The sequence below is a fragment of the Dothidotthia symphoricarpi genome (assembly GCF_010015815.1).
Source record: "Dothidotthia symphoricarpi CBS 119687 unplaced genomic scaffold P153scaffold_3, whole genome shotgun sequence".
In the NCBI taxonomy this organism is placed as follows: domain Eukaryota; kingdom Fungi; phylum Ascomycota; class Dothideomycetes; order Pleosporales; family Dothidotthiaceae; genus Dothidotthia; species Dothidotthia symphoricarpi.
This window is the reverse complement of record NW_022985010.1, coordinates 269485-294543: the sequence shown is the minus strand read 5'-3', so window position 1 is coordinate 294543 and position 25059 is coordinate 269485. Positions and strand designations below refer to the sequence as shown.

Here is a 25059-nt window from a genome sequence, read left to right as displayed (position 1 = left end):
AAGATAATAAGTCACGTTACACCGCGATTGGTACGCGACGCGTAAATACTAGGCATAATCTAAAATGCAAACCGCTTTGATTGAGAGATGAGTGGTGTTCAGTCGGATAGGTGGGGTGGCTCGACTCTTCTGCCTCATTCTCAGCTCACGTTTTTTCAATCGTCATGCTGCTGCGTTGGCTATCTATGACTTGGCACTACTCCACAACTTGAACACCACATAGCAGGCTTTCTCCATGTTCGCCCACCACTCTCAGAGCCCACCAAATCAGGAACAGCAAAGAGCAAGACCTGTTTGCCTAGAACATTCCTGCGCCCAGTCATGTAGTACTACACCGCAATTGACGAATAAGGCGGAGAGTATGCACGCTGCATAGCCGGCGCTAAAGCAGCAGGGAGCGCAAGAGACATAAAACGCCAGGCTGCCCCAGAATTTGGGCTCTGTACGCCTCACGACAAGCCCCAGCCTGGACCAAGTTCCTCGGATTGAGCACTTTTTTCACGAAAAGCGCGAAATCTGAGAACTTCCAGAGGTCACCTTTATCTTTGCTCCCAACTAACCTGTCCATTCTTTTCAAATCTCTTCGTCGCTCCCTACGAATCTCCTCTTCGTCCAACATGTTCAAACGCTCTTTTGCTAGTTCGAAGGACCGTTCGGGCAAGATAAGCAAATCGTCGAAGAAGTCGTTTCGCGATGCCTCCAAACAAAAGCAGGTGGTCGAGAAAATGGATGTGCGCAAGGACAGCCCACTGATGGAGAGTGTTTCCCCGAGTCTCACTTCATCCATCGTGACGGTTGTCGTTGGTTCCGACCGACGACTGTTCGCCGCACACGAAGACGTCCTCTGTCACTCCCCGTTCTTCGCTGAAGCGTTGCGGAGCCAGTTCTTCGAATCCACCAACCGACGCATCAACCTGCCCACGGAGGAACCCGAAATCTTCTCCTGCATCCTCGAGTATCTGTACAAGGGCGACTACTACCCCCGCTTAGTCCATGACAAGCGACGTCAAACTTGGATGCTCGAGGGTCAGATCTCCTCACCCGACCCCAACAAGACCGGCGACCGCGCAGCCGTGGAGCCAACCTTTTTTCACTCCGGCGTGGGTGACGTTCTTCTCCGCGACACGGCCGTGTACTGCGCTGCGGATCACTACGGCCTCGAAGAGCTCAAGAAGCTAGCCCTGCGCAAGCAGGGCCTGCAGAGCGGCATCGAGGTTGGAACGATTCTGCGCAGCGCTCGCTATGCCTACGAGAACACGCCGGACAACGACTCACGACTACGCGCCCATTACCTCGCCCTCATCATCCGTAGCCGGAAAACATTCAAGCGTAGTGGAACCATGCAGATGGAGATGGAGATGGGAGGAAAACTGTTCTTTGACCTGTTCGTGGCAATGTGCAACCATATCGATGATCTTCAAGATGCGAGGTGAGCCCCCTCACATTCCCTCCATTTCTCGCGTTGTGTTTTGCTTAGTCTTGATTCTGCTGCTTTCCCAATCCGTGACCTTTCGATCCTTAGACTAACATATAACCTCCCAGCTCCGGCCGCACGCCGAGGACCATCTAACGGGCTGCCCTAACCCCCCACCAAAACTCGTCCAAAGCACACCCGCAAACCGAAACGCCTGGAGTTCTCTAAACTGCTCACTCGACTCCACACTCTCTCACACACACATACACACCAACCTCGACTCAAATTGCCCCATGGAAGCGCCACGCTCCTCGTTCATCCGAAAACGACAAAACCCTGAAAAATAATGGACTGGATCTACTTTCCTCGGCGTACTTGACTAACGGCTCGGCGCGTTGCTCTACTCATCCTCATCATCATCATTTCCTCAAATCTCTCCATCTCACCTCATCGAATCACATCATCCCTTTTCCTTTGCTGAAAGGCGTCTGCTCACTCCCATCACATCACGTCCGTGACCCTTCCCCACAACCCACACACCGCGCCATCGACACCGACACAATCCCCACCCGACAGCCCCTCTCTGCGTGCGGAGAGAGTACACGACGACGCTACGAAACTGTGTTTCTTTTGTTTTGACTGTGTGTTCTGGTGTGGAATAGCTGTTGATTGTTGTTTGTTGTGGTAAACGGAAGCGTGGGAAAAAACCACGGGACACTCCTTCTCTGAAACTGTGTGGTAACTGCGATGGCTCGAGATGACCTGCTCGAAGAATTTCTTCTCTTGATGGGAAGCTTTCATGTCGAGTGGGACTGATTGGGCTGAGACCGCGTGGATGGACAGACTGGCTGCGGAGGGAAACCCTTAGCGACGTACAATAGAAAACGCCTGGTCGTCGCTAGCTTGATGTGTTTCGTTGAAAATGTGACGTATCGTCGTGAACGAAGATCTATTAACTTATACCAGCTCGACCTTTGAAACCAGCAGTAGGTATTCAAACACCCACCTCGAACTTCCCATCCACCAGCCCCCAAAACTCCTCAATAATCTCCTTCTGACCCACCCCCCCTCTCACAGCAAAATACCTCCTCTCATCAATCCTCGGTTCCCAATTCCCCGGATTCGCATCAACCATGACACCCCCCGCCTCCTTCAAGATAATCCACCCAGCGCACACATCCCACGCCCAACACCCAGCTTCCCAGTAGATATCCAACCCGCCACTCGCAACGCCACACAGATTCAGCGCCGCACTCCCAAACGACCGCAACCCATGCACCATGCCCCCGCCCTCCTCCTTCGTCGCAGCCAGCCTCTTAAACACATCGCTCTTAACCCTAAAGTCATTCCCACTACGATCGCTCCCCCACTCCACCGCGACCAAACAGCTACTCAGCGTATCAAGCGGCGCAGGCGGACTAAGCGGCAACCTTGTCGTCTCGTTCAAGTACGCGCCCTGACCCGCAACAGCAGAGTACAACGTCTGCGTAAACGGATTATACACGACGCCGACCGCAGGCTGCCTGTCGACGGCCAGCCCCAGCGAGATGCTCACGTACGGGTAGCGGTGCACGAAGTTCGTCGTGCCGTCGATGGGGTCGCATATGAATATTGGGGCGTCGGTGAGCGTGTCGCCTGGCTGGTAGGTTTCCTCGCCCATGAAGGCGATTGAGGGGTATTTCTCGCGGAGGGAGGTGGAGATGAGGGATTCGACTGCGCGGTCGGTTTCGGTTACTAGGTCGACGGCTGAGTGGGGTTGTTAGATCGATGGATTGGGGTGGTGTGAGGGGGAGACGTGCAGTTCTTCTTTGAGCCGGCGGCTTCGGTGCTGGGGGTTGCGGAGACGATGCGGGTGCCTGCTTGTTTGGCGATGGAGATTAGGAAGTCGTGGATCTCGCGGAGATTGAGGTCGGCCATGGTGAGTGGATGTCGAGCTGGTGTTGAGGTTTGGAAGATGGAATGAGAAATGAAGGTAAAGGTCAATGTATAGCTAGGTATTGAGTAGGTACTAGAGCTACCCCACGGCGGGGCAGGGATATGCAATGCAAGGGTGCCACGTGGGGAGATACAGCAGCGACGTTGGAGTTCGACATTCACTCTTCCATGCATATGAATCGAGGTTCCTTGCGCATTGCTCACACTTGATTGCTCAGCTCCGCCAATGTATGTACATAGCATTCCATTGTAGTAGGTATTGTCAAGTTTTTGTCATTATTTCGCTGTATTCGTACAACTTTATCGTGAAGAAGATCGGCAATATCCGAACTATGCTACGCTCTTTCTTTCTCCTTGCGCTTCATGCGCCAACCTCCCTCCTACAACTTCGAGTCCAACTTCTTGAGTGGACCGGGCAGGTCTTTCTGCCCTGCGCCCTTGTAGAGATCCGTCACTGCCGCAGCAGTGTCTGATGCAACGCTCGACTCGGATGACGAAGACTTTGTGTTCGAGCTCGAGTTCGAGTCAGGCGTTGGCGGGTTGTCGCCTTCAGGCTTGAGCGAGACGGGGTCTCCGAGCTGCGGTGGCTTGGTGCCGGACTTGATGGCTTCTTGTGTCTTGGGGTTGTCGAGAGTTCCGCGGACGGTCTTGGAGTGGGGCTTTGGCGACATTGTTATTGGAGGTGAGAAGGGTTGGAAATAGAGTTTGGAAGTGCGAAGAGGTGTGGTAAGATGAGGATCAACGGAATGTTAAGCTGGGAGCCTCTGCTTTATGACCAGTTCATCTAGCTATTGCCTCGGTAGCTACGTAATGATCCGTATGCAAGCCACAGGAACTTAGGGATCTGAATCTGAATCCGGGGTAGACAGATCTTTGACAGATAGTCTAGCGTGCAGATGACGTCTACATTGTGACGCATGGGGATAATATTCGAGATAGGCATGTAACAAATTGCGGGGAAATGCAGCGGTGTCCGTGGGTAGACGTGAACTTCCCTAGTTGTATTCGTTCTCCACAAGCAACGAAATACAAGCGAACGTCAGTTTTGAGGTATAGACTATGTAAAGGACTGCTGGGGAATGATCAAGAATGACGCGAATCACACGCGAGTCGCTTAGATACCGCCCATGCAGGAACAGATTGACAACCTCGGCATCGTGAACAGCCATGAAAAGGTATGGATCCGGCAGATGCCTCGCACATCAAGACAACGATGCACGACGCTGCGATAGCCCAGTTCTCCGAGATCGAATGGGCAGCTGCCTTGATCAACGACCCTCAATGGACCCCGACGCAAACCGCATCGCGACGCGTAAAGTCTACTCGCGAAGACTCGTTCATCGCTGAGACACTTGACACCGAGCGCACGATACGAAGCTGCTTGACGTTGAAACCAACCAAAGAGGATGAGGGCGATCTGGCATACAAGGAGATTGTAACCTTGATGGACTTGGGTGATGGGTTGAATGGACATCCTAAGATCTTGCATGGTGGTTTTGCCGCTACCATGTTAGATGAAGTGTGCGGGATACTAATCGGGTTAACCCAGGAGATCAAGGTGCGGCGATTGAGGGAGCGCGGCATGCTGAATGCAAACACATCGTTGACTTGCTTTACTGCTTGTGAGTTGATGAATGACACCCGAATGAAAGAGTAGAGTTCATGATGCGTTTAGATCTAAACACAAGTTACAAAAAGCCGATTCCTGCTCCTGGTCCCGTCCTGTGTAGGGCACGATTTGAACGAATTGATGGCAGGAAGCAGTATATTCGCGCAACCATCGAGGATGGGGCCGGAACTGTGTACACCGTGGGAGATGCCATGTTCGTGGAGGTCAAAGCAAAGCTTTAAGAAGTTATTGGCACATGCAAAAGGCTCATTCAAATTAAATGAATCCAGCAAGGTAAGCAAATTTCATCAATGCAATCAGGCGCAGACGTTTTTAGCTGATCAAACCTCTTAGGTAAAGGGACCACAAGTAATCACAGACTGTGAAGATCTAGACCAGCGAGCACTATATTCGCATCGAGACAAAGACATCTTGCATAGTTGGCTCCGCTTCACAAGCTAAAAATATGAGGCGATTGTGTTAGACACATGGGCTTAGACATGGCTTGACGAGTAGAAGCAAGAAGCATATACTCATGTAGAACAATTAAATGACACCAACCTATAGTCGCGTCCCACCAGAGCCTCAACAACGGGTTACCCTGGAAAACCTGTTACACTCATCGTTGTGCGACCTCTCATTGGATACATGAAGCGTAACTTGAAAAGCATGTATCTTACTACAAAGCCGACTGGAGTATTCGGCTGACCCTCAAAGGATGGTAGTCAAGCCCGCAACGCAAGCCGGTGGTTTCTTCCCAGACATGGAGGGTGAAACTTACAGTCTTCTGACCTCATCTGTTTTCTTAGCCGCTTGGTCCATCTCCCACGTCTTCACGCCCAAAACTCCGAATGTAACGTCTGGGGAGTCGGCAGGTGCCCGATCCCGAATAGCATTAGTTCCGATCCTTCCCATCCAAGGATGTGGCTTGATCCTTTCACCTTTATCTCAACCACTTACGTCCCAACTGGGCAAAACAATCTCTTCTTGATATGGGCGCCAATCCACGTACTTCGGAGCTCGCGGGCAAGCATCGGGCTTGATCCTTCTATCGCAACACACAGCCCTTTGGAAGGTTTGCAAGGGTACTCAATACGTTACAGTTGATAAGTGGCACCCCTGCAGACTGGAGATCCTACTCCTCGTCAGGGGGCTTTAGTGATTTTAAAACTATCGCTCGGTTAACAACGATCCATGGGATGATCTCAAGCTGTGTGTTGCATAATAAGTTGCTTTACACCTAACATTCAAGGATGCGACACACACTACCAGCACCGGGTGACCCTTCCGAGCTTGTGACACTACTGATCGCCTTCAAAAGCAAGCACAGCGCAACACACAGACATACACACACATGCAGTTCGGACATGCCGAGAAAGTTGCTACCCCGCAAAACGCAACGCCCACGAGGCCGATTAAGGGGTATAGACACCCTAAACTGTTATAGACTTGGTGCCCAAGAGAGTTTACGTCTAGAATCGTTTCATTGGGCGTTGACAACCATTCATCACATGCCTTTTTGGATGCGAGCCGACCCGGTGACTTCTTCCTAACTAGGGTTAGTTTCATAACCCATGCGAAGTCTTGTACCCTATACTCTATGTTCTGAAAGCAATCTCCATGGTTTGGTATCATTTAATCTTTGAATTTATCTATTGTTCCGCTTGCAAGACTATGTTGCCCCGGCCACAGATAAATTGCAATGTGGTGGATGGGTCGGTCCACCATACAGACTGGATGATGCTCTCAATTCCCAACTTGGTAGCCCACCAACGAGACATCCAACCTGGCATATGACCCTATGTCGAATGCTCAATCCGTAAGCAAAGCCCGCCACCAAAAGCCCCTTGAATGACCAGTCTTCTACGAATGACGAGCATCATGTGGTTTTCTCCACATATATACTCTCGCCGGCTAAGCTAGGCCAAGCCGTAGACAGACGGCGAAAGACTACATAGACACCTCGTTCTTGCTTCCTAATTTTCTTTCCTCATCACAACTCCTACTTCTCTTCTGCAACACAACTGAGTTTGTTGTACACACAATTTGCCGACCACAGTGTGCTCTACAAGGATGCTTTTGCTCCCCGTCATCTCCTGCCTCCTGGCAGCTGGTGTTGAGAGTATTGCTCTCCGTAAGCTTTCTACACCTCTTTCGCGTAAGGATAACTGAATCTGACCCTGTTTTCTTTCCAGCATCATACCCTCGTACCGTGGATGCCTCCTCGGGTATCCCTCAATCTGCTCTCGGCCTCTCCGACATCCAGACTCAGGCACTCTCCGATGGCTACTGGCTTAATGACATGTCCGGTAGAGGCATTGCTCCTTTCAACCCTAATCCGGCCGGCTACAAGGTGTTCCGAAACGTCAAGGATTATGGAGCTAAAGGCGATGGCGTCACAGATGACTCTGATGCGATCAATCGTGCCATCTCTGACGGAAACCGCTGCGGCCCCTGGGTCTGTGATTCGTCCACGGATACTCCGGCCGTTGTTTACATCCCATCTGGTACATACATCATTGGCAAGCCGATTATTTTCTATTACATGACTCAGCTCATCGGTAACCCCAAAAACCTTCCCATCCTCAAGGCTGCTTCTACTCTCCAAGCTCTTGCCCTTATCGATGCCAGCCCATACAGTAACCAGAATGGCGCGCCTGGATGGACCTCCACCAACATATTCTTGCGCCAGATCCGAAACTTGATCATCGACGGCACCGCAGTCCCACCAACCAATGGTTTCCAGGGCATCCATTGGCCTGCCTCGCAAGCGACTACGATTCAAAACGTCCAGATCCGCATGACTCAGGCGTCAAACTCAGTCCATGCCGGTATCTTCGTTGAGAATGGGTCCGGTGGTCACATGGCCGACCTCACTATCGTGGGAGGTTTGTATGGAATGAACATCGGTAACCAGCAGTTTACCATGCGCAACATAAATATTTCCAAGGCAGTTATCGGCATCTCACAAATCTGGAACTGGGGATGGCTGTACTCGGGCCTTACTATCAGCGAATGCAGCACTGCCTTCTCCATGATCAACGGCTACCAGAGTAACAAGCTTGAGGTCGGTTCGGTCGTCATCATTGACAGCGATATCACCAACTGTCCAACATTTGTCGATATGGTGAGTCAAGTACTGTGTTTTATACCCCACATGCCTCCTGCAGATAGCAGACTAGAGCCTGGGTGGTGGGCTGGATGTCTTCAGTGTCTTTCATAGTTCATGCCAGGACTATGAGATACATTGAATTCATCTAGGCTACTTGGGGTTTCGATATACATATACTTCGCATTCTCTACAGCAGTGAACAACGACTAATCAATCATAGGCATGGAGGAGAGACTCAGTTCCCATCGGAGCTGGTCAATTGGTGCTCGAGAACATCCGCCTGAACAACGTACCTATTGCCATCAAGGGATCCGGCACCACCGTTCTCCAGGGTGGATCGATAACCATCAAAGCATGGGGTCAGGGCAACAGGTACTCTCCTAACGGCCCAGAGAAATTCCAAGGCTCCCTCACAACTGCGACTCGACCTGCAGCACTCCTTGACAACGGCAAATACTATTCCAAATCAAAGCCTCAGTACGAGACTCTTGGCCTTGGGGACTTCATCAGTGCTCGCAGCGCAGGTGCAACAGGTAACGGCCAAACGGACGACACCAGTGCTATCCAGGCTGCCGTGACTAGGTCCGCAACGGAAGGAAAGGTTCTCTTCTTCGAACATGGTGTTTACAAGGTCACGCGGACGATCTACGTTCCTCCTGGAGCTCGCATGGTTGGAGAGTCGTTCTCAGCAATCATGGCTTCTGGCAGCACTTGGTCGAACAAGGACAGCCCTGTGGCGGTCATGCAAATCGGTAGGGCGGGAGATCGTGGACGCATCGAATGGTCGGACATGATCGTGCAAACACAAGGAGCAACACCCGGTGCCAAACTCATCGAGTACAATCTCAACTCCGACCGTGGCTCTGGATTGTGGGATATCCACACTCGAATTGGTGGTTCTAAGGGTACCCAGCTTCAAATTGCTCAGTGCCCGGTTTACACAACCAAGCCTGAGTGTATGGCGGCACACACTAACGTCCATGTCACCAAGACTGGCACTGGAGCATACTTTGAGAACAACTGGTTCTGGGTAAGTACCTACCATCTCTGTTGTTTTTGAGGAACACGAAGCACTTCCGCACACGTTTCCAATGTTCAATAGAGCGCGACAGACTCAACTATAAACATATGCTGACATGTTTCATAGACCGCTGACCACGATCTCGACGACCCGAAATCAACCCGAGTATCTATCTTCACCGGCCGCGGTCTGCACGTCGAAGCCACAAACGTCTGGCTTTGGGCCAACGGCGTCGAGCACCACGCCCTGTACCAATACCAATTCAACGGCGCCTCGAACGTATTCGCCGGCTTCATCCAAACCGAGACACCATACTACATGCCCAACCCCGACGCAAAGACGCAGCCATACGGACGATCCAACGCCTTCAACGACCCCGACTACGCCTCTGCCTGCCCAGCCGGTGTCTGCAGTGCGTACGGCCTGCGCGTCCTCAACTCGAAGAACGTCCTCGTCTACGGCGGTGGCTTGTACTCGTTCTTCCGCAACTACGACCTCACCTGCAGCGCTGCAGATGCGCCGAATGGCTTCCGCAATTGCCAGAACCGCATTTTCAGCATTGAGGGCGACTCGAGTGTTCAGGCTTTTGCGTTGAGCACGATCGGCGCTGAGCAGATGGTGACTATTGATGGCCAGGACAAGGCTAAATGGTCTGATAACCTCAGTGTTTACCCTGACACGATTGGAATGCTCAGCTACAAAGTCTGAGGTGTGGTGCATGTTGGAAGACTTCAGTGTACTGTGCATCAATCGGCTGGTTTTGCATGAGTCGCTGGAAAACATCCGACATTCACCATGACATCTGCGTTTGGGATGGTGTTAAATCCGAGCGAAGAACATCGTTATCTTCTGTATATATTTAGAACTTTGGGGATGGCGTGGTTTGGAGACTTCTATGCATCATATAGGTAGCGCAAATGAATCAGTCTCTCGTTGACATGTGTTGAGAGATAAGTATGCAAGGTGACCAGTCTAGCTCATCAAGCCCATCATCATCGTCTTAGGGTATCTATAAAGTCTATATGCCACTCGCTTTCATCTATAATGCTGTCCATGGAGGATCACTACTGGGATGTCCCTTGACGTACACCCCACCCACAGCTTTCCTTTTCCAAAAGATCTTGCATCAATACATCCACCAAAACCACTAATGCAAAACATCTGACCAACCTCCACGTGCCCTGTAAGAGCCAGCAGACAGTACAGGCTTCCGCCGGGTACCACACCATCCATTCTTTCACTAGGATTCCTCGCTCCTCTGTGGCGCCCAACCCTTCAACCAGGCCCTGCCCTTCTCCAGATCCCCACCCTCGGCCTCCAAACCAGCAGCACACCATTCCAGACCATACCCGCCTTTCCCTTCGATACCCGTCTCCGCGCTCAGCATTTCTGCTAGTGTTCGCGACTTCTGGCTTCGCTCGTCGACGCAGAAATGCAGTGGAGTGCTGTATCCCCTGCCATCCATGCCGTCCAAGAACCCCTTGACGAGCGGTATGGCTTCTCGCGTGGGTACGGATTTATCGCCTTGCCCGAGATTCTTGCGTCCGGTGCGGCAATACTCGTTTCTGCACCACGCTTTGCCGCAGCCAGTGAGGAGTTGGCTTAGATATCGGCGCTCGATACGACGACGCAGCGCTTTGCCCTCTGGATCGTGCAAAGAGACATATAAAGGACCGAAGCACACGCTGCATAACCCTATTTCGTTACCAGGGCCCTGACCTTTTCGTGTACCGGCGCGCGTGTCTCCCATTTTGTTCGCACCGTCTTGCGTACGGCCACAGTTTACATTGCGGCACAGGCGGGGTGTGGGGCGAGATAGACGCTCTAGGTTGTGGTGCCGGAGATGTGTGTCCATATCCCTGAAGCGGATGATTTTGTTGCAAAGGTGGCATTCTGTTGTTCGGCCGCCATCTGCAAGCTCATGAGGTGTGAGGCCCGACAGGAGGAGTTCGGGGTTAGGTGGCTCAGTGGGATCGCCTTCTTGTGGGACTTGCAGATGACAGAAACGGCAGAGGATGAGCTTGCCGGGACAGGTGGTGGTTTTGTGGTGGGAGAGAGTGGGTATTGAGGGGAAATCAAGACCACAAGACGAGCAGGTTTGTGGGGTGTGATAGATTGCGTCGTGCTTCTGACAGCTTTGGAGAGTGTTTCCGGTAAAAGTATCGTGAGGGCAGTGCCAATGGTTTTGGAAGGCTGGAGAACGCTTCTGGAAGACTTGGTCACAACCCTGGGGACAGAGGATGTTGTTTCGTAGACAAAAGTTTTCGTGTAGGAAGAGAGAGCTCTTGGGCACCCATTGATGACAGTTCTTGCATTGCACTTCGTCAGGTGTATGTGCAGTCTCCTTGCCATCACTCCCGCTTGTTGCTGAATCGGACTTTGGGTCAAATGTAGCCACCCTGAGATGGAATGGTTTTGGTGTGCTGGAAGGTGAGTCCGAGGGATGTGCGTGGACAGATATCCAGATAGCCTCCGCTTCGTCCAGCTCAACGTTTGTGGGTTGTAAACGTATGCGCTTAGGATGTTGACTCGATAGATCCGCAAAAACGTGCTCGTCTTCCCGTGGGCGCACTCGCTGTCGCGAGGAGTATGGGCTCACGAACAAGTCAAGTTCATCATCGTCCTCGACCTCGCCTAATGAGATCTCCAGACCTTGTGACCTATCCCACGAAGGCAGTTCGTAATCGACATATTCTCCTTCGAGTACTTGACCATCTTGACCCTTAAAGATGTTGATAGCCCCGCCGGTGGAACTGCCCTCTGTTGTCCCAGGTGCTCGTTGTCTCTTTGCTGCTATGCTTTTCAAAGTCTCTCGCGCCTGGTCTTCGTTCAGTGCTTCTATGTCGACCTCCAGATCTGTGTCTACTACGCATATCCCATCTCCTTCTGGTTTGAAGCCATCCACCAAGAAGCGAAATTCCTCGCGCTTGCCGCCAATTCCACGGCCACCATAGACTACTAACACTTCCTTATTTGTAAGCGTAGTGAAGTTCGATCGCAAGTGTTCCTCGAGTAGAGACTTCCAGTCCTCTGGATCGTAGCCAGCTTCCAGAGGCCGTAGCTTCACAAATGTGCCTTTGGGTAGTTGTTTTGCATGCACGGTAATCTTTGCCACCGACTCACCCATGGCAGGCTGCTCGACGCCATTACCCATGACTTCATCCCCTCCACCATGGCCATCTGGGCTTCCTCTTCTCGAGGGATCCGCAGACTCTCCTGTTATACCTAGGGCTTCCCTCAGAAAACTGCTCAGGACTATCTGTCCCTCTTCTGCCGAGAACTCGCGTATCCCTGCATGTACCGCCCTGCCATTGTCTGGGTTCACGAGTCGAAACGTGAGCGGGTGTGGTAGTTGTTGGTGGCGATCCTGAAATTGTGCGCGCGCCTGTCGCTCGGCGGCGTATGTGTACGGGTTGTATGGATCGAAAGCGGTGATGTGGGGACGGTCCGAGTCGATCGTCACAACGGGAGCTGCAGAGAGCAGTTGCTCTAAGGCGGAGGGGGGCAACAATATCTTATCGCCTGGAAGCTCTCGTCTGCTTTGAGTGGGGTGCGCAAGTGAGTAATGCGCCGACCACTTGAGTTCTGCGGGTTCCATTTCTGACATAACAGTATATTCTACGACGCAATTTGTTACAGGAAGAGTATTGCAGGCAGACAGACCACCTAAAGCTTAGGAGAACACAGAGGCGCAGTGAGTGTTGGCTGACACATGTACACGACGCGGCGTCTCGAAGCTTCTGGTGACATCGTCATTTCTCAGTTATCGATAACAGTAGTTGCTACGCGACGCGTTCCACGAGGCTGAGTTACTTAGATAACTCTTGTATCACCTGGTACTGTATATCGGGAATATCGAAACCGGCGTAGAGCGAGATACGTGCACAAATTACCCCAGTTCTCTCCCGACATGCTGCGATGATCGGACCGTCACACAATCGTGCTACCGCCAACAAGCGGTTTCGATACGTGAAGCTTTGTGGTAACGGCCGCCCGCCTGCCCCACGTCGCGTCCTTTCCGTCGACTTTTATACGCGATTCAACACTCGAAACGTGTGAAGTTCGGTAGATTCTTGGCTACCGAAGAGTCCCTGACCATTCGCCGTAGTTTGGACCTGGATATCGAGTAGATCCCCAACTCGGTGGGTGTGTTGGTTGACTTGGCTGCGGCCCTGCGGCCTGCCTCGCAGGCGTCATGCATCCTCGACGTGGTTAATGGCAGATAATCCCACACCTTCACCGCATCAACCTTAGTTGCCTTGTTTTCTTCTGCTCCTCAACACCTTCTCCGCATTCTGCAAGGTCGTACCAATAACACGTGCCTTCTGGGCTACTATCCCACCTGCCGTGCATAAGAATCTGTGAGTACCCGTCTGAACTCGTCCACAGTTGTTGGTAGCGTTCTCCAATCCCCCACCATGGACTCTACTGTTCTCCTTGATGGCCTTCCCACGTCCCTGGCAGATCTTCTCTCCAATACCTTGATTCTGCGCCAAACTGCGCCCTATCTTCCCGTGTCGTCTCTTTGTGCCCTGGCAGCGACATCACGACCTCTTTACTATACCATCCGTCAATCTCCTGAAGCATTTCGTTATCTCGACCTCTCACCTGTCAAGTCCGCCATTGTTCCTTTCGACGGACCTCTTGATGCTGGTGGCATTGTCTGGCGCGCTGAGCGCATGGATGAATCTCTATCGGAAGACGAGTTTTACTCTGGCCCACTGCGAGGCATCTTCTCCAGACTCGAGAAGCAAAGCCTCCTACGCAACGTACACACACTAGTGTTAGATGGCCTCAGCGTTACGGCAGAGCTTGTTAAGGACCTACTCACCGAAGAAAGATACAACGTTCGCATTCTTTCGATTCGAGAGGTCAAGCACTTGAACGAGAGGAAGCTTCAGCAATATCTGAGATATGCGGTTCGACCGTCGAGGCCTGAAGGAACACCACGAGTCAAAGGAATTTACCTATTCGGACCCCGCGACCCAGCGCCACTCCCTGGATCATCATCAACTAATAATCCGCCCTCATCTGTCTCACGAGGAATCATGTCTTCACAAGGAGCTCAGATTGGCGCCGAGTGGAACCAAAAATCATCAGAAGCTCTCGGAGCTGCGCTGGCGAGGACCGAGGACAAATGGTATCAATCTTCTGGAAAGATGATGACAAAGCGACCATCTTCAGAATGGGCAGAAGTCATACAAGCATGCGAAGGCATCGTAGCTTTCGACGCTGTACTTTGCAGAGGTCCGCGACACGATCCAAGCAAAGCATACGTCACTGAAGGCCAAAGCCACAGCATACCACATCCAGCTTCGTTCCTTAGACCTTGTATTGCCACTGTTGCATTGGGCCCATCTGGTTGCGAGTCCTGCCATACCAGCTCTGAGGGGCCAGCAGCATGTGGCCACTCTCCATCATCTCATCTTCCGCTACTGAGCCCAGTACCTCTTCACGGAAGTTCCATACGTGCTGCACAGACGCCACATACCATTGATGGGTCAACTGCCCCGCCACTTTATGTGCGATGCGAAGATTGTCTCAAGGGCCGTTGGTGTGAGAGATGTAACAAATGGTGGGACGAGGAATGTTACGCAGGATCGACCGTTGCCCAGCGCACCGAACTCCAACAAACGGAGCTTACAGAGGACATACAATCCAATGGGAGCACTTGCCTGATCCCAAAGCAAACCATCAAGGTACATATGGGTCTTTGTGTTGATCAGTGCCTGGTCAGCGAGATGATGGCCGGTGCAGGCAGCAACGGGATGTGGGGATGAACGAAACTACTTTGGCGTGCGAGAGGCGATGGCATTACCAGGCGGTTACGATGTAGTTGGAATCCGGAAACCAGTCTCCATGACTGGCCGTGGAGCCCTCCTACTGGATAACAGCACCTGGAAACCTGACTCTGGCACGCCAAGGTATGTGCTCTGTCCATGAGAAAGAAAGAGGCTGACATGATTTGAACACAGATTATCGGCGTTCGACGCGACTGTTTCGGCTGTGGCCATACGGTAGAGTCCACACATATCTCTGCATTGGACTCACAAACTGACATTCTATAGTGTATAAGCTGCAAAGAGCTCTTCATCCGGCAATGTACGAAGTGCCAACAAGAATACTGCCGTGAGGACAACGAAACCTCATCAGAGACCTTGGTAGGTAACGCGTAGAATCCGCCGTTTTCGGTACTGACTACATGATAGTGTGATTGGTGTAACTACACTGCTCGACGGAGCCGCGTGTCCTGAGCATATCGCTCGAATATATCGCTCGAGTATATGTATAGAGGGCGTTGGTGTTGGGTGTTTGTGGACTCGTACACCCATTATGATTCGATGTATGGGGTACTTCTACCTGGCGCACATTGCATTTTACGATTGACTCTACTCATGACATCAATATTAGATACCCATCTCTTCTCTTCACTGAGCTGAAGTTTCCTAGCAAGTGTGCACTTTTCTTTTTCCTTCTGCAACGCGATTTCCGATTCGACGTAAGAGGGGAATTCAGTCCAAGAGACAGCGTCCGAAGTCATTATCTTGACTATGTCAAGATTTTGAATAGACAATACTATGATTGTCTGCTAAGTATCAATGTGTCATTCTTGAGAAGCTATACCACAGTACAGGGCGTAAAGGAAACAATATATTGGCGGCATAATGAAGACGTCTAAAACTCACGTAATGTACCTTCTCAAACTTTCAGCAACTAGTGATTGGGCACGACTCTTCATCTGTGTAGTCCAAGATATATTTCAAACACGTGACCCGGCCAATCAGCATCAGGTAACTCCGAAGTGCCACGAAAGACATGTGCCTACCCTTTTAAGACTTCCATACATTCAACTCACAATTACTCCTTTCCTTCGACGTTCACATTTTCACACTTGTTTCGGCCATCGTTCTCCTCATCCAGCGCAACCTGGCCCCTCCCGCCCCTACAAACCGGTGACGTTTCACGCTCGCTATACGTAATACCTCGATCCCTAAACCGTCCCAACCAAGCTTGACCAGGCTTCCACGTTACCTCTCAAGCCGTATCTCCGACCTCTGACGCGCGCCTACGACTGAAATCCTCTTCGATTCCAGAGACCGACGACAATGGCGCAATACGGATATGGGCAGAACCCACAATACGGCAACGGAAACGCGCAAAACCTCCAGTTCTACTCCTCTTCGTTCTCGAACCAGCCAGTGTCCGGACACTCTACGCCCTTTCAAGCAGGGTATGGCGCACCACAGACTCAGGCGTATCCGGCACAGTATGGTGCGGGGTTTGCAGCACCAGGGGTGAGCGGGCAGATGGGCATGGGCGCGTCAGGGCTGAGGACAGGATGGTTCGCGGCGTTTGGCACTGAAGGGTATGTCGATGCCTATGTAATACAGGATGAGCGCTAAACATGGAGCAGATATGACGGAGAACCGCCGCTGTGTTAGTCGATCATCCCCCGCGAATCCAATCGAGGAGCTGACAATGTGTAGTGGAAGAGTTGGGTGTGAACTTTGGACATATCAAGATGAAGGTATGTGGTAGCAGACTGTGTTGATCATACTATGGTGCTGACTTTGGATAGACACTTGCTGTCTTGAACCCGTTCGGCAGGATCGACCAACACATCATGGACGATAGCGACGTAGCGGGTCCGATCCTCTTCTTCCTGATATTCGGCACCGCATTGCTCGTAAGTAGCAGAATGTCCAAAGCAAGGACATCAAGAAACTAAGATGTCACAGTTGTCCGGGAAACTCCACTTTGGCTACATCTATGGTAGGTCTTGACCAACCCTCTTGTTGGCGCAAAACTAATACAGATGTAGGACTGGCTTTGCTAGGCACGATTCTGCTTCACAGTATCCTCTCGCTCATGTCGCCACCTGTAAACCCAGCCGAAGTTGCAGCAGGACACGATCATGGTCATCCGCAAGGCTCCCATTTTGGATCTTCCCTGACATTTCCTCGGTCGGCCTCAGTCTTAGGTTACTGCCTTCTTCCTCTCGTGCTTGTTTCGATATTCGGAATTATACTCCCCCTGGATGGACTGTTTGGGTATTTCCTCACGAGTTTGGCCATCATGTGGTGCGCGCACTCGTCCAGCTCGATGTTCACCGCTGTTGGTAAGTGTTGCGCCCTGGAATTGATGCAGAATCAGTTACTGACATCTTTTGTAGGGCGAATGTCGTCTATGAGGGGCTTGGTCGCGTACCCTATGGTTCTGTTCTACGGCAGCTTTGGCATCATGGCTATCTTCAGCTCGAGGGGAACTGGCCAGCTGGCCAAGGCGACAGGTTCATAAGGTTAGGGACGTGAGTCAAGAGCATCGTCACTCGATATTGATATGACAAGAGATCTTGGACGTACGATGCCACGAGTGTACAATAAAGCAATTGTCATGCATGTATGGTGTTCACTTGTACCGTGTTCCTGGACCAATCGGCGTGCGGGAGTCTTGCTTAGACTAGCGGGACACGTTATGACGGAGATGCTAGCCCTCGACCCTGCTCTTTCCGATCTACCAAAATATTCTATTGCCACGCACTTGTTCACTGCTCCAGCTTTATACGCTGCTCTCACGCCGCTTGTGTTTCCCTTTCTCTTTGCCCTTTACTCTTCGAACATAGTCATTCAACATGGGTTGGTTTTGGGCAGACACTGCATCCTCCGCGCCTGTTGCGCCGCACCCTACGCCTCGAGGCAGCGCAGAACCTCCCGTACGCCCGCCGTCCTTGACCACTCAGCTTCACATCTAACACGTTCCCAGCCATCATGTCCCATGCACAAGAAAGTCTCGGCCCCCGCCACCGCAGAAGTCCCTAGAGGCGCCTGTCCCTACGTACCCCCAGAAGGCGCCGCCAAAGCCTCCGCCGAAGTCCCCTCATCCTCCGCCGCCGAAGCACCTGCCAAACAAGGCCTCCTCTCCCGCCTCAACCCCCTAAACAACATGTTCGCCGAACTCGACAACAGCCGCGCAGACGCCCAATCCCAAGACCTACCCCTCTCGCGCGAAGCATCCACGATCCCCAAAGCCGACGGCTCGCTATGGGAGTACCCCTCACCGCAACAAATGTACAACGCCATGCTGCGCAAAGGCTACACAGACACGCCCGTCGACGCCGTCGAATCCATGGTATCAGTGCACAACTTCCTCAACGAGGGCGCCTGGGCCGAGATCATGGGGTGGGAGCGCCGCTTCTCAAAGGGCGTCGCAGAGGGATACCGCATCTGCAAGCGCGGCGAGGAGAACGCGAACCTCGCCCTCGGCACCGCAGACGACCCCTTCGACACGCAGACCTGGGACGTCGACGGCGTGCCCCCACCCAGCCTCGTCCGCTTCACCGGCCGCCCCACAGAACCTACCCCCAAGGCCGCTATCATGCAGTGGCTGAGCTGGGCCTCGCCTGAGAGATTCGGCACCCCGCCGCCCTTTGACCGTCATGATTGGTACGTTAATCGCTGCAATACTAAGGGCTGTGAGGAGGTCCGCTATGTCATTGATTACTATGAGGGCGAGCCCGAGCCCACGGGTGAACCCGTCTTTTTCCTCGACGTCAGGCCCGCGGTCGATGGGCCGAGGAGTGCGGCTGAGAGGGTCGTCAGGTGGGGCACGGATACGTGGTGGACTGCTACCGGGGGCGTGGCGCGCGAGATTCGCAAGTTGGAGGAGGCTAAGGCGAAGAAGGAGGAGGAGGCTCAGGCGAAGAGGAGGCAGTACAATTAAACACGTTATTTGCTTGGAGGGGAAGGAAGGGGAATACGTGGGGTTCTGGGATATCATTGCGCGGCGTTTTTGTGTGAGGGATTGGGGGGTGTAACATACAACTAGGGTTTGGATGGGATGGGATGGGATGGGATGGGCTTTCAGGTACGCTTGATGCTGGGCGAATGGTTGGTTTAGGATATTCGTGTCACTTTTTCTTTAACCTTGTAGTCTTGACGATTTACCATGTTACTTCACTCCATTCCATTGGCTGTTCATGATATCGTCCAAGCATCATCTGCTGAACAAGTTGCTGAGTGTAGGCGAGAGTGCAATTCAACAAAACACAGATTCTCTGGGACAAGAAATCGACGATAGATAGACTACAAACACGAGGCTACTATGTTATGGAAACACACATAGCCCTAGAACGCACAAGACACACTACAGCGCGTACAACGGTGTCCCTCCGCACACCTACACCTACACCCATATCGAACGCCGAGGAGAAGAGAAAAAAGATACCTTTCCCAAGAACACGTATGAGTCCTATGCATGACGCGGGACTAACAAACGAACAGAACAAAGTAGAGAGATAATCTCGCGAGCGATACAGTGCGTATGCTAAGCGTCCTGTGTGCGTGACTGCTGGAGGTCGGAGACGAACGCCGCGTATTCCGACGCCGATCGTCCTCCTACATTCACTACATAAGCCGCGTGTCGCCGTTGATAGGCTCCGATTTGACCTAGATAAACAGACGGCCTGCCCGCACTACTAGTAGGCGTTGGGGTTGGGGTAGATGGAGGGCGGCGAAGGGTGCTGAGCTTGGACTGGCGACTCGTCGACCTTCTGGCGCTTCTCTGCGTAATCACCTGCGTCGTATGAGCCATCCGAGTTCAGGTGCTTGCCATTGTTTGGAGACGGACCGTGTGCGGCTGCGGCAGCCTGGGCGGCCATCTGGAGCTCGCCGATTTGCCGCTCCGACAGGCCCCCGTTATTGTTGTTGGGGCTCTGCTGCTCTGGTTGCTGCTGCTGCTGTTGCTGCTGTTGCTGCTGCTGCTGTTGGTGCGGGTCCGAGGGGCGGGGCTGCAGTTGTCGCGGCAGGTTGTGGTTCAGGCCCAAGGGTTCGCCGTGCGGTCGGTTGAGGTCAATGCCGGCGGGGACGGGTGGGATCTCGCCGCGGGCCTCGAGCAGACGGGCCTGCAGGTTGATGACATAGTCGCGCAATGACGAGTTCTCGGCGAGGACCTGGTTGTATGTGTGCGACAGGTGCTCGAACTCCTTGACCTGGTCCTTGAGCTGCTTGATGTACTCTTCTTTGCGCTGGCGGAAGGCGCGCTAGCACGGTCAGCACACGGGGGTCACACAGCGCGGCGCAACAGGCACCTACTTGGGCAGCGCGGTTCTGGGCGGCGCGCTTCGACGTCGAGAGCTCGCGCCGGCCCTTGTTGCGGCCCTCGCTCAGGTCGCCGTCGTTGGGGTCGCCGCCGCCCATCTGCGCGTACTGCGAGCCGGCGATGGCTGGGTCGATGGCGTGCGGCGGGCTGGCGACGTGCGGGTGCTGCGGCAGCGGTTGCGCCACAGGCTGGCCAGCCCCAGCGGCGAGGAGGTGCTCTCGTAAGCTCATCTCGATGGTGGGCTTGGCCTGGGCGCCTGGCTGCTGCATCGTGTACGGGCTATCGCTGTGGATCTGCGGGTAGAGGATCCGCTGGCTCATTCAATCGTCGTGTGCTTGGCTGTTCGCAGCGCGCAGCCGTCGGACGGGCAGGGTCAGGCAGAGTCGGGCTCGGAGTCAGCCAGCGGGAGGGCGTGTTCTGCAGTCGGCGAAGATGCGCGCGCGGGTGCCGTGACGTCGGGCGGCGTGGGCGGGTCCAAGGCAGGTCAGTCGCGACCGGGAGAGTGGGAAAGAGCACGTCTGCGTGCCATTGCCCGTTAGCTCTGCGGCCTGCCAAGCAGGGCGCACAATCATCGTGGGTGCGCGCCTCATGGGATGGATGGGATGCGGGCATACCGGCTGGGGCTTGATGTTCGAGTTGATGATTACAAAGCTGCGTATGTAAGGAAGAAGAGGGGCGACGAGGCACTGGTGGCAGACGAAGCTGCCTGGACACACAACTCCGCCGCTCGGCAAGCTCGGCCTCGGGAGCACCACCACGTCAGATGCAACACCACACTGCAATTACACGGGTGGCTGGAATTGATCATTTCCGCTTCCTCTTGCTTGCCATCTTGCTCCATGCGTCCCAACACCGTGTACAGCTGCTGCCAAGAAATCTCCGTCAGCATTCTCTGTTGGCTGGTTCGAGAGCTTCCTGATCCGGAGCTCCCCGCTTCATCCATGCCACTGGTGCTGGGAAGAACATGAATCGATTCTCTCGAATAGTGCTTGATGTGATGAATGGTGATTAATGGTGATGATCGACGTCTTGAACGACTTGGTCGACTCTTGGACAATTATTCGACGATAGCGTATCTTCTTGATGCACTCTTGACACTCTGCCCTATCCATCATCAGCATCCAACATCGCACCATATCACGTATATACATTTACAAATCAACTCTTCCAAAAATGTCACAATCCAGACGTCTACTCAAATCAATCCCGTACGCCATCCCATCTGACTCCCAAACAACATACAAATCCCCATCCCACCCCAGAAACAAAACATCACTTGACCCAGAACCAAAACATACAAACCACCAAATAATTCACAAACTAACAACTCCTCACCACAGTACAAGGCCAATCTCCTCAATCCACCGCCCACAACCAAAGTCCCCCCTCCCACCAACCACCCCATCATCAACCTTCCACACCACGCCCCCCCGCCCCATCGACACCTCTCCCCCCGCCCCCCCATCCACCACCACCCTTCTCTTCTCCGAAAACCAACCCCCCACCCTCCCCCCACGCGCCGCCCTCCTCCTCCCCACCTGGCACCCCACCCCCTCCGGCAAAGGCCTAACCCGCACCTTCACCTTCCGCTCCTTCTCGGCAGCCTGGACCTTCATGAGCCTCGTCGCGGAAGAATGCAAGGTGCAGAAACACCATCCGAGTTGGTCGAATGCGTATAATCGCGTGACTGTCGAGTGGACTACGCATCGGCCTGAGGGGTTGAGTGTCAAGGATGTGGAGATGGCGGAGTTTTGCGATCGGGTTGCTGGGGGGATGGGCGTGAAGGCGTGAAGTCTTGTTCTTTCTCTGCTGGTTTGGTGTGTTGAGAAGGTGTTAAGCCATTGGAAGTGGAGGTTGGGGTTGAGATTAAGATAGTGGAGTGTAACAACATCCATATTCATATTTCATGTTCAAGTCCAATGTACAATACAACCGCCAAATACCAAACCCCCGAGTCCCACAACACAACACAACCCTTTATAAACACCCCACCCTACCACGCAAACGTACACTTGTTGTTCAACAGCCTCCCCCCGAGGATATCATACTCATACTTGCTAATCCAGCTATCATTCCCATGCCCACTCAGCCGCCCAAACACGCTCCCCCCCTTCCAAGCCACAACCTGCGGATCAAAGTCTCTCGGCGGGGGGCCCACCAAAATCTCCTTACCATAAAACGGCCTCTGTTCCCGAAGCCTCGCTTCCAGGAACTCGCGGAGCCCAGGCGTCTTAGACGCGCCGCCAACGAGCATAATACCGCCGAAGAAGTCGCGCAGCTTACGGTCGTCGCCGCGAGCGCCCTGGGCGAGGGACTCAAGGATAGCGTTGTCGAGCGGGATGACGGGCAGGATCTTGTCGCGCTCATCTGCGATTTTGATCTTCTCGAGCACGGGGTCGCGGAAGATGAGCGGGGCGTCTGCGTCGCCCATGGGGGTGTCGCGGTCGGGGTTGGGCGTGCCGATTCCGGTGCCGTCGGGGGCGGGGGAGCCTGCGACTGAGGAGCGGGGCGTGGCTTCGTTGTCGTTCAGGCGGCCGAGTAGGCTGAATTGCTGGGGGCGTTGAGGCGTGGAGAGCACGTTCACGCTACTGCTTAGTTCTTGGGTACCGTTGACGGCAGCCAGGGCGGGTTTGCCGGACGCGGCCTCGAGAACCGCGAGTTGGGCGTGCGTGATGGGGTCGTTTGGCGATCCGTCGTAGAGGTCCACTGAGCGAGGTACGATGCTTCGTCTCTTTTCTAGCTTGCGCGAGTTGTCGAATATCGAAGGCTTGAACAGGCCCTAGACAAGTTAGTCACTGATGCTGATTATATCCGTCATCTTCACATACCATGACTGAGAGCATCGTCTCATCGTACGTCTTGAATGTGTACTTGCGCGTATCCTGACCAGAAGCTCGAAGGTGGAAGTCCCACGTCTGCACCGTCACCGAGCCCTCGTCCATCGAGCAGAACTTCTGTTTCAGCTCTTCTGCGAGCAGAAAGTCGTATCTACGCTTCAAGTTCATTTCTGCATACGGAAAGTGACCGTAGAGCATCATTTTCACAAACGTCTCGGTTATGTCCGATCCGCCCATCTTCAGGTTAACTCGCGACTCCTCGACACACATGCCCTCATCGACGCAGCAAATCGATGTCTTCTGGGCGCCAATATCAACGACGCAGGCAACACCATATCCAGCACCATACGTGGCCGACAGACTCTCTTGCTGCAGACAGACCTTGCCAATGCCCAGATCTCGTATCAGGATGTCGAGGATCATGGTAACGTAATTGCGTTCATACAGATCTGGTATGATGAGGACACACTTGTAGTTCACAAGACTATTCATTCTCGTGATTCCAAGTTGTTTCCTGAAGGATTCTTCCAAGATCTTGGACATATCGTGATATATTTGGTTGCGGTCGTCGTAATCTTTCTCGTTCAAACAGCCATTTCGGATTGGCCAGAAAAGCTTGTATCGAGGTTTTGACTTCTCGGGTATGCGCAACGCGTCGTGTCCAGTGAAGAAGTGGGGTGCCTTGTTGGGGTCTTTTGGCAACTCTGTGAAATCGATGCGGTTGATATCGTTGTGCTCTGAAATGATGTCTGGGGGTGTACGTCGATTGTAATTTGTCACAAGGTCTTTAGAGTTCGGCAATACACGTCGCTTGTTGGAGCGCATTCGTGTCCGTAACTCAGAGGACATGGCCATATATTGATCGGCGAACTACACTGTATGTTAGTATCGTAGCGCATATTGGTAGAGAGATTACATACGTCTTCTCCGAACCATTTCTCAGGGAGAGCGTCTGCTGGCACTGCACCTTCGACCTTCATTCGTTTGGGGCTAGGCTCTCCACCATCTTCTTCACACTCGCTCTCCTTCCACCTACGCGCAATGACCATGGGGACTGTCTTGGGCAAGGCGTCTGATCCCAGCCCTATCCTCAAGTTCTGGCTGCCCGGGTGTATTACAATGAGTTTCGAGATATCCGTCCTAGATGCAAATGACATCTCTGCCTCATCCACGCCCTCATCGACCTGAGGGGTTGTGCCTTCCGCGACTGTCGGTGCTCCCAGGGCGCGCGCGCGATCTTTATCTCGAGCCTCTTGTACTATGCGTGCCCTTTCTTCATCCTTCGGATATCGAACGGCCAGGAACTGCTCGTCGCGCTTCAGGAATTCGGTGTAGTAGTTTTTCTGGTTGATCATGCCGACCTGGGGCCACGTTGTAAGGTCCATATTGTTGTCTGTTCGCTCGAGGCCTGCGAGTGGTCAGTACGATTCTGTGTGGAGGACGCGCGATCATTATACCTTCCTCCCTCAATTGGGCCCTGCCAGACTTCTTTCCCACCATTTTGTCGTGGGCCCGGACACAGTAGGATTTTCTTTGGGATTGGTTCGGGCTTGCTTTGACTGCAACTGCAACTGCGATTCAGCTCCAACTAGCAGACCGCCCTTGAACGTGCTCGTCAACCCGGTCGCACAGCTACAACAGCTCTCAGGACAAGCGATGAGGCGGGTCTGTTGGAGTATTGCACCTCTGTCGCGGCCTTCCAAGTGGCGTTGAATGTTTCCGAGGCTGCAAACAGTAGTACACCGACAGTCGAGGGTTCTGTTGTCGCAAGTCAAGGTCTTGTGAATTGCGCGAGAGCGTGCGTGCTCCGGGGACGGATGATGAGGATAGAGTTATGGGCGGGGCGATGACGTTTGGACGGTGGAGGTGAGATTCGACTTTTGTGCGCGTTGACACGCTGGTGATGGATGTCTGCTGGAGTTTATCGACGCGGGCGCGACTGTTCAACGATTGGATCGCGACTTTGGATCCACCCTTGCTTCGATTCCGAACGACCACTTTAGACGTGATGGAAGACGATTGAGCTAGACAACA

At 53.2% G+C, this 25059-nt stretch overlaps 13 protein-coding genes across 13 annotated transcripts; 7 read left to right on the top strand and 6 right to left on the bottom strand.

Moving 5' to 3' along the window:
• Positions 1–617: 617 nt before the first annotated feature.
• Positions 618–1570, top strand: P153DRAFT_381637 (uncharacterized protein; the record flags this gene model as incomplete). The annotated part of the gene is made up of 2 exons (XM_033670058.1): positions 618–1429; positions 1543–1570. The coding sequence occupies 2 exons, from the start codon at positions 618–620 to the stop codon at positions 1568–1570; spliced, it is 840 nt and encodes a 279-aa protein (XP_033527586.1).
• An 838-nt stretch (positions 1571–2408) lies between these two features.
• On the bottom strand, positions 2409–3497 carry P153DRAFT_420139 (inositol monophosphatase; the record flags this gene model as incomplete). The annotated part of the gene is made up of 2 exons (XM_033672224.1): positions 3214–3497; positions 2409–3160 (listed from the first exon to the last, which is right to left on the bottom strand). The coding sequence occupies exons 1-2, from the start codon at positions 3329–3331 to the stop codon at positions 2409–2411; spliced, it is 870 nt and encodes a 289-aa protein (XP_033527585.1). The 5' UTR covers positions 3332–3497.
• A 25-nt stretch (positions 3498–3522) lies between these two features.
• Positions 3523–4417, bottom strand: P153DRAFT_363408 (uncharacterized protein). The gene has a single exon (XM_033667370.1). It carries the CDS (start codon positions 4018–4020, stop codon positions 3730–3732), a length of 291 nt encoding a protein of 96 aa, XP_033527584.1. The 5' UTR covers positions 4021–4417; the 3' UTR covers positions 3523–3729.
• Positions 4418–4503: 86 nt separating this feature from the next.
• Positions 4504–5533, top strand: P153DRAFT_363406 (uncharacterized protein). Its single transcript, XM_033667369.1, has 3 exons — positions 4504–4971; positions 5025–5252; positions 5313–5533. Exons 1-2 carry the CDS (start codon positions 4527–4529, stop codon positions 5198–5200), a joined length of 621 nt encoding a protein of 206 aa, XP_033527583.1. The 5' UTR covers positions 4504–4526; the 3' UTR covers positions 5201–5252; positions 5313–5533.
• Positions 5534–6195: 662 nt separating this feature from the next.
• Positions 6196–6812, bottom strand: P153DRAFT_151050 (uncharacterized protein). Its single transcript, XM_033662199.1, has one exon. It carries the CDS (start codon positions 6591–6593, stop codon positions 6273–6275), a length of 321 nt encoding a protein of 106 aa, XP_033527582.1. The 5' UTR covers positions 6594–6812; the 3' UTR covers positions 6196–6272.
• Positions 6573–10039, top strand: P153DRAFT_151076 (glycoside hydrolase family 55 protein). The gene is made up of 4 exons (XM_033662200.1): positions 6573–7092; positions 7154–8085; positions 8291–9100; positions 9218–10039. The coding sequence occupies exons 1-4, from the start codon at positions 7032–7034 to the stop codon at positions 9797–9799; spliced, it is 2385 nt and encodes a 794-aa protein (XP_033527581.1). The 5' UTR covers positions 6573–7031; the 3' UTR covers positions 9800–10039.
• A 292-nt stretch (positions 10040–10331) lies between these two features.
• P153DRAFT_331698 (ubiquitin fusion degradation protein-like protein) lies at positions 10332–12921 on the bottom strand (the record flags this gene model as incomplete). The annotated part of the gene is made up of 2 exons (XM_033665478.1): positions 11123–12921; positions 10332–11080 (listed from the first exon to the last, which is right to left on the bottom strand). Exons 1-2 carry the CDS (start codon positions 12696–12698, stop codon positions 10332–10334), a joined length of 2325 nt encoding a protein of 774 aa, XP_033527580.1. The 5' UTR covers positions 12699–12921.
• Positions 12922–13509: 588 nt separating this feature from the next.
• Positions 13510–15770, top strand: P153DRAFT_307749 (uncharacterized protein; the record flags this gene model as incomplete). The annotated part of the gene is made up of 4 exons (XM_033664674.1): positions 13510–14790; positions 15067–15108; positions 15160–15252; positions 15301–15770. 4 exons carry the CDS (start codon positions 13510–13512, stop codon positions 15343–15345), a joined length of 1461 nt encoding a protein of 486 aa, XP_033527579.1. The 3' UTR covers positions 15346–15770.
• Positions 15771–15946: 176 nt separating this feature from the next.
• Positions 15947–17389, top strand: P153DRAFT_331691 (golgi membrane protein-like protein; the record flags this gene model as incomplete). Its single annotated transcript, XM_033665477.1, has 7 exons — positions 15947–16461; positions 16510–16528; positions 16579–16619; positions 16671–16778; positions 16831–16864; positions 16914–17210; positions 17265–17389. The coding sequence occupies exons 1-7, from the start codon at positions 16198–16200 to the stop codon at positions 17387–17389; spliced, it is 888 nt and encodes a 295-aa protein (XP_033527578.1). The 5' UTR covers positions 15947–16197.
• Positions 17390–17723: 334 nt separating this feature from the next.
• P153DRAFT_281971 (uncharacterized protein) lies at positions 17724–18811 on the top strand (the record flags this gene model as incomplete). Its single annotated transcript, XM_033663166.1, has 2 exons — positions 17724–17804; positions 17855–18811. The coding sequence occupies 2 exons, from the start codon at positions 17724–17726 to the stop codon at positions 18809–18811; spliced, it is 1038 nt and encodes a 345-aa protein (XP_033527577.1).
• Positions 18812–19565: 754 nt separating this feature from the next.
• On the bottom strand, positions 19566–20508 carry P153DRAFT_381629 (uncharacterized protein; the record flags this gene model as incomplete). The annotated part of the gene is made up of 2 exons (XM_033670057.1): positions 19566–20129; positions 20182–20508. The coding sequence occupies 2 exons, from the start codon at positions 20506–20508 to the stop codon at positions 19566–19568; spliced, it is 891 nt and encodes a 296-aa protein (XP_033527576.1).
• An 853-nt stretch (positions 20509–21361) lies between these two features.
• P153DRAFT_393037 (transcriptional coactivator/pterin dehydratase) lies at positions 21362–22132 on the top strand (the record flags this gene model as incomplete). Its single annotated transcript, XM_033671203.1, has 2 exons — positions 21362–21396; positions 21529–22132. 2 exons carry the CDS (start codon positions 21362–21364, stop codon positions 21977–21979), a joined length of 486 nt encoding a protein of 161 aa, XP_033527575.1. The 3' UTR covers positions 21980–22132.
• Positions 22133–22181: 49 nt separating this feature from the next.
• P153DRAFT_282041 (actin-like ATPase domain-containing protein) lies at positions 22182–24525 on the bottom strand (the record flags this gene model as incomplete). Its single annotated transcript, XM_033663170.1, has 4 exons — positions 22182–22967; positions 23017–23895; positions 23946–24433; positions 24483–24525. 4 exons carry the CDS (start codon positions 24523–24525, stop codon positions 22182–22184), a joined length of 2196 nt encoding a protein of 731 aa, XP_033527574.1.
• Positions 24526–25059: the final 534 nt, after the last annotated feature.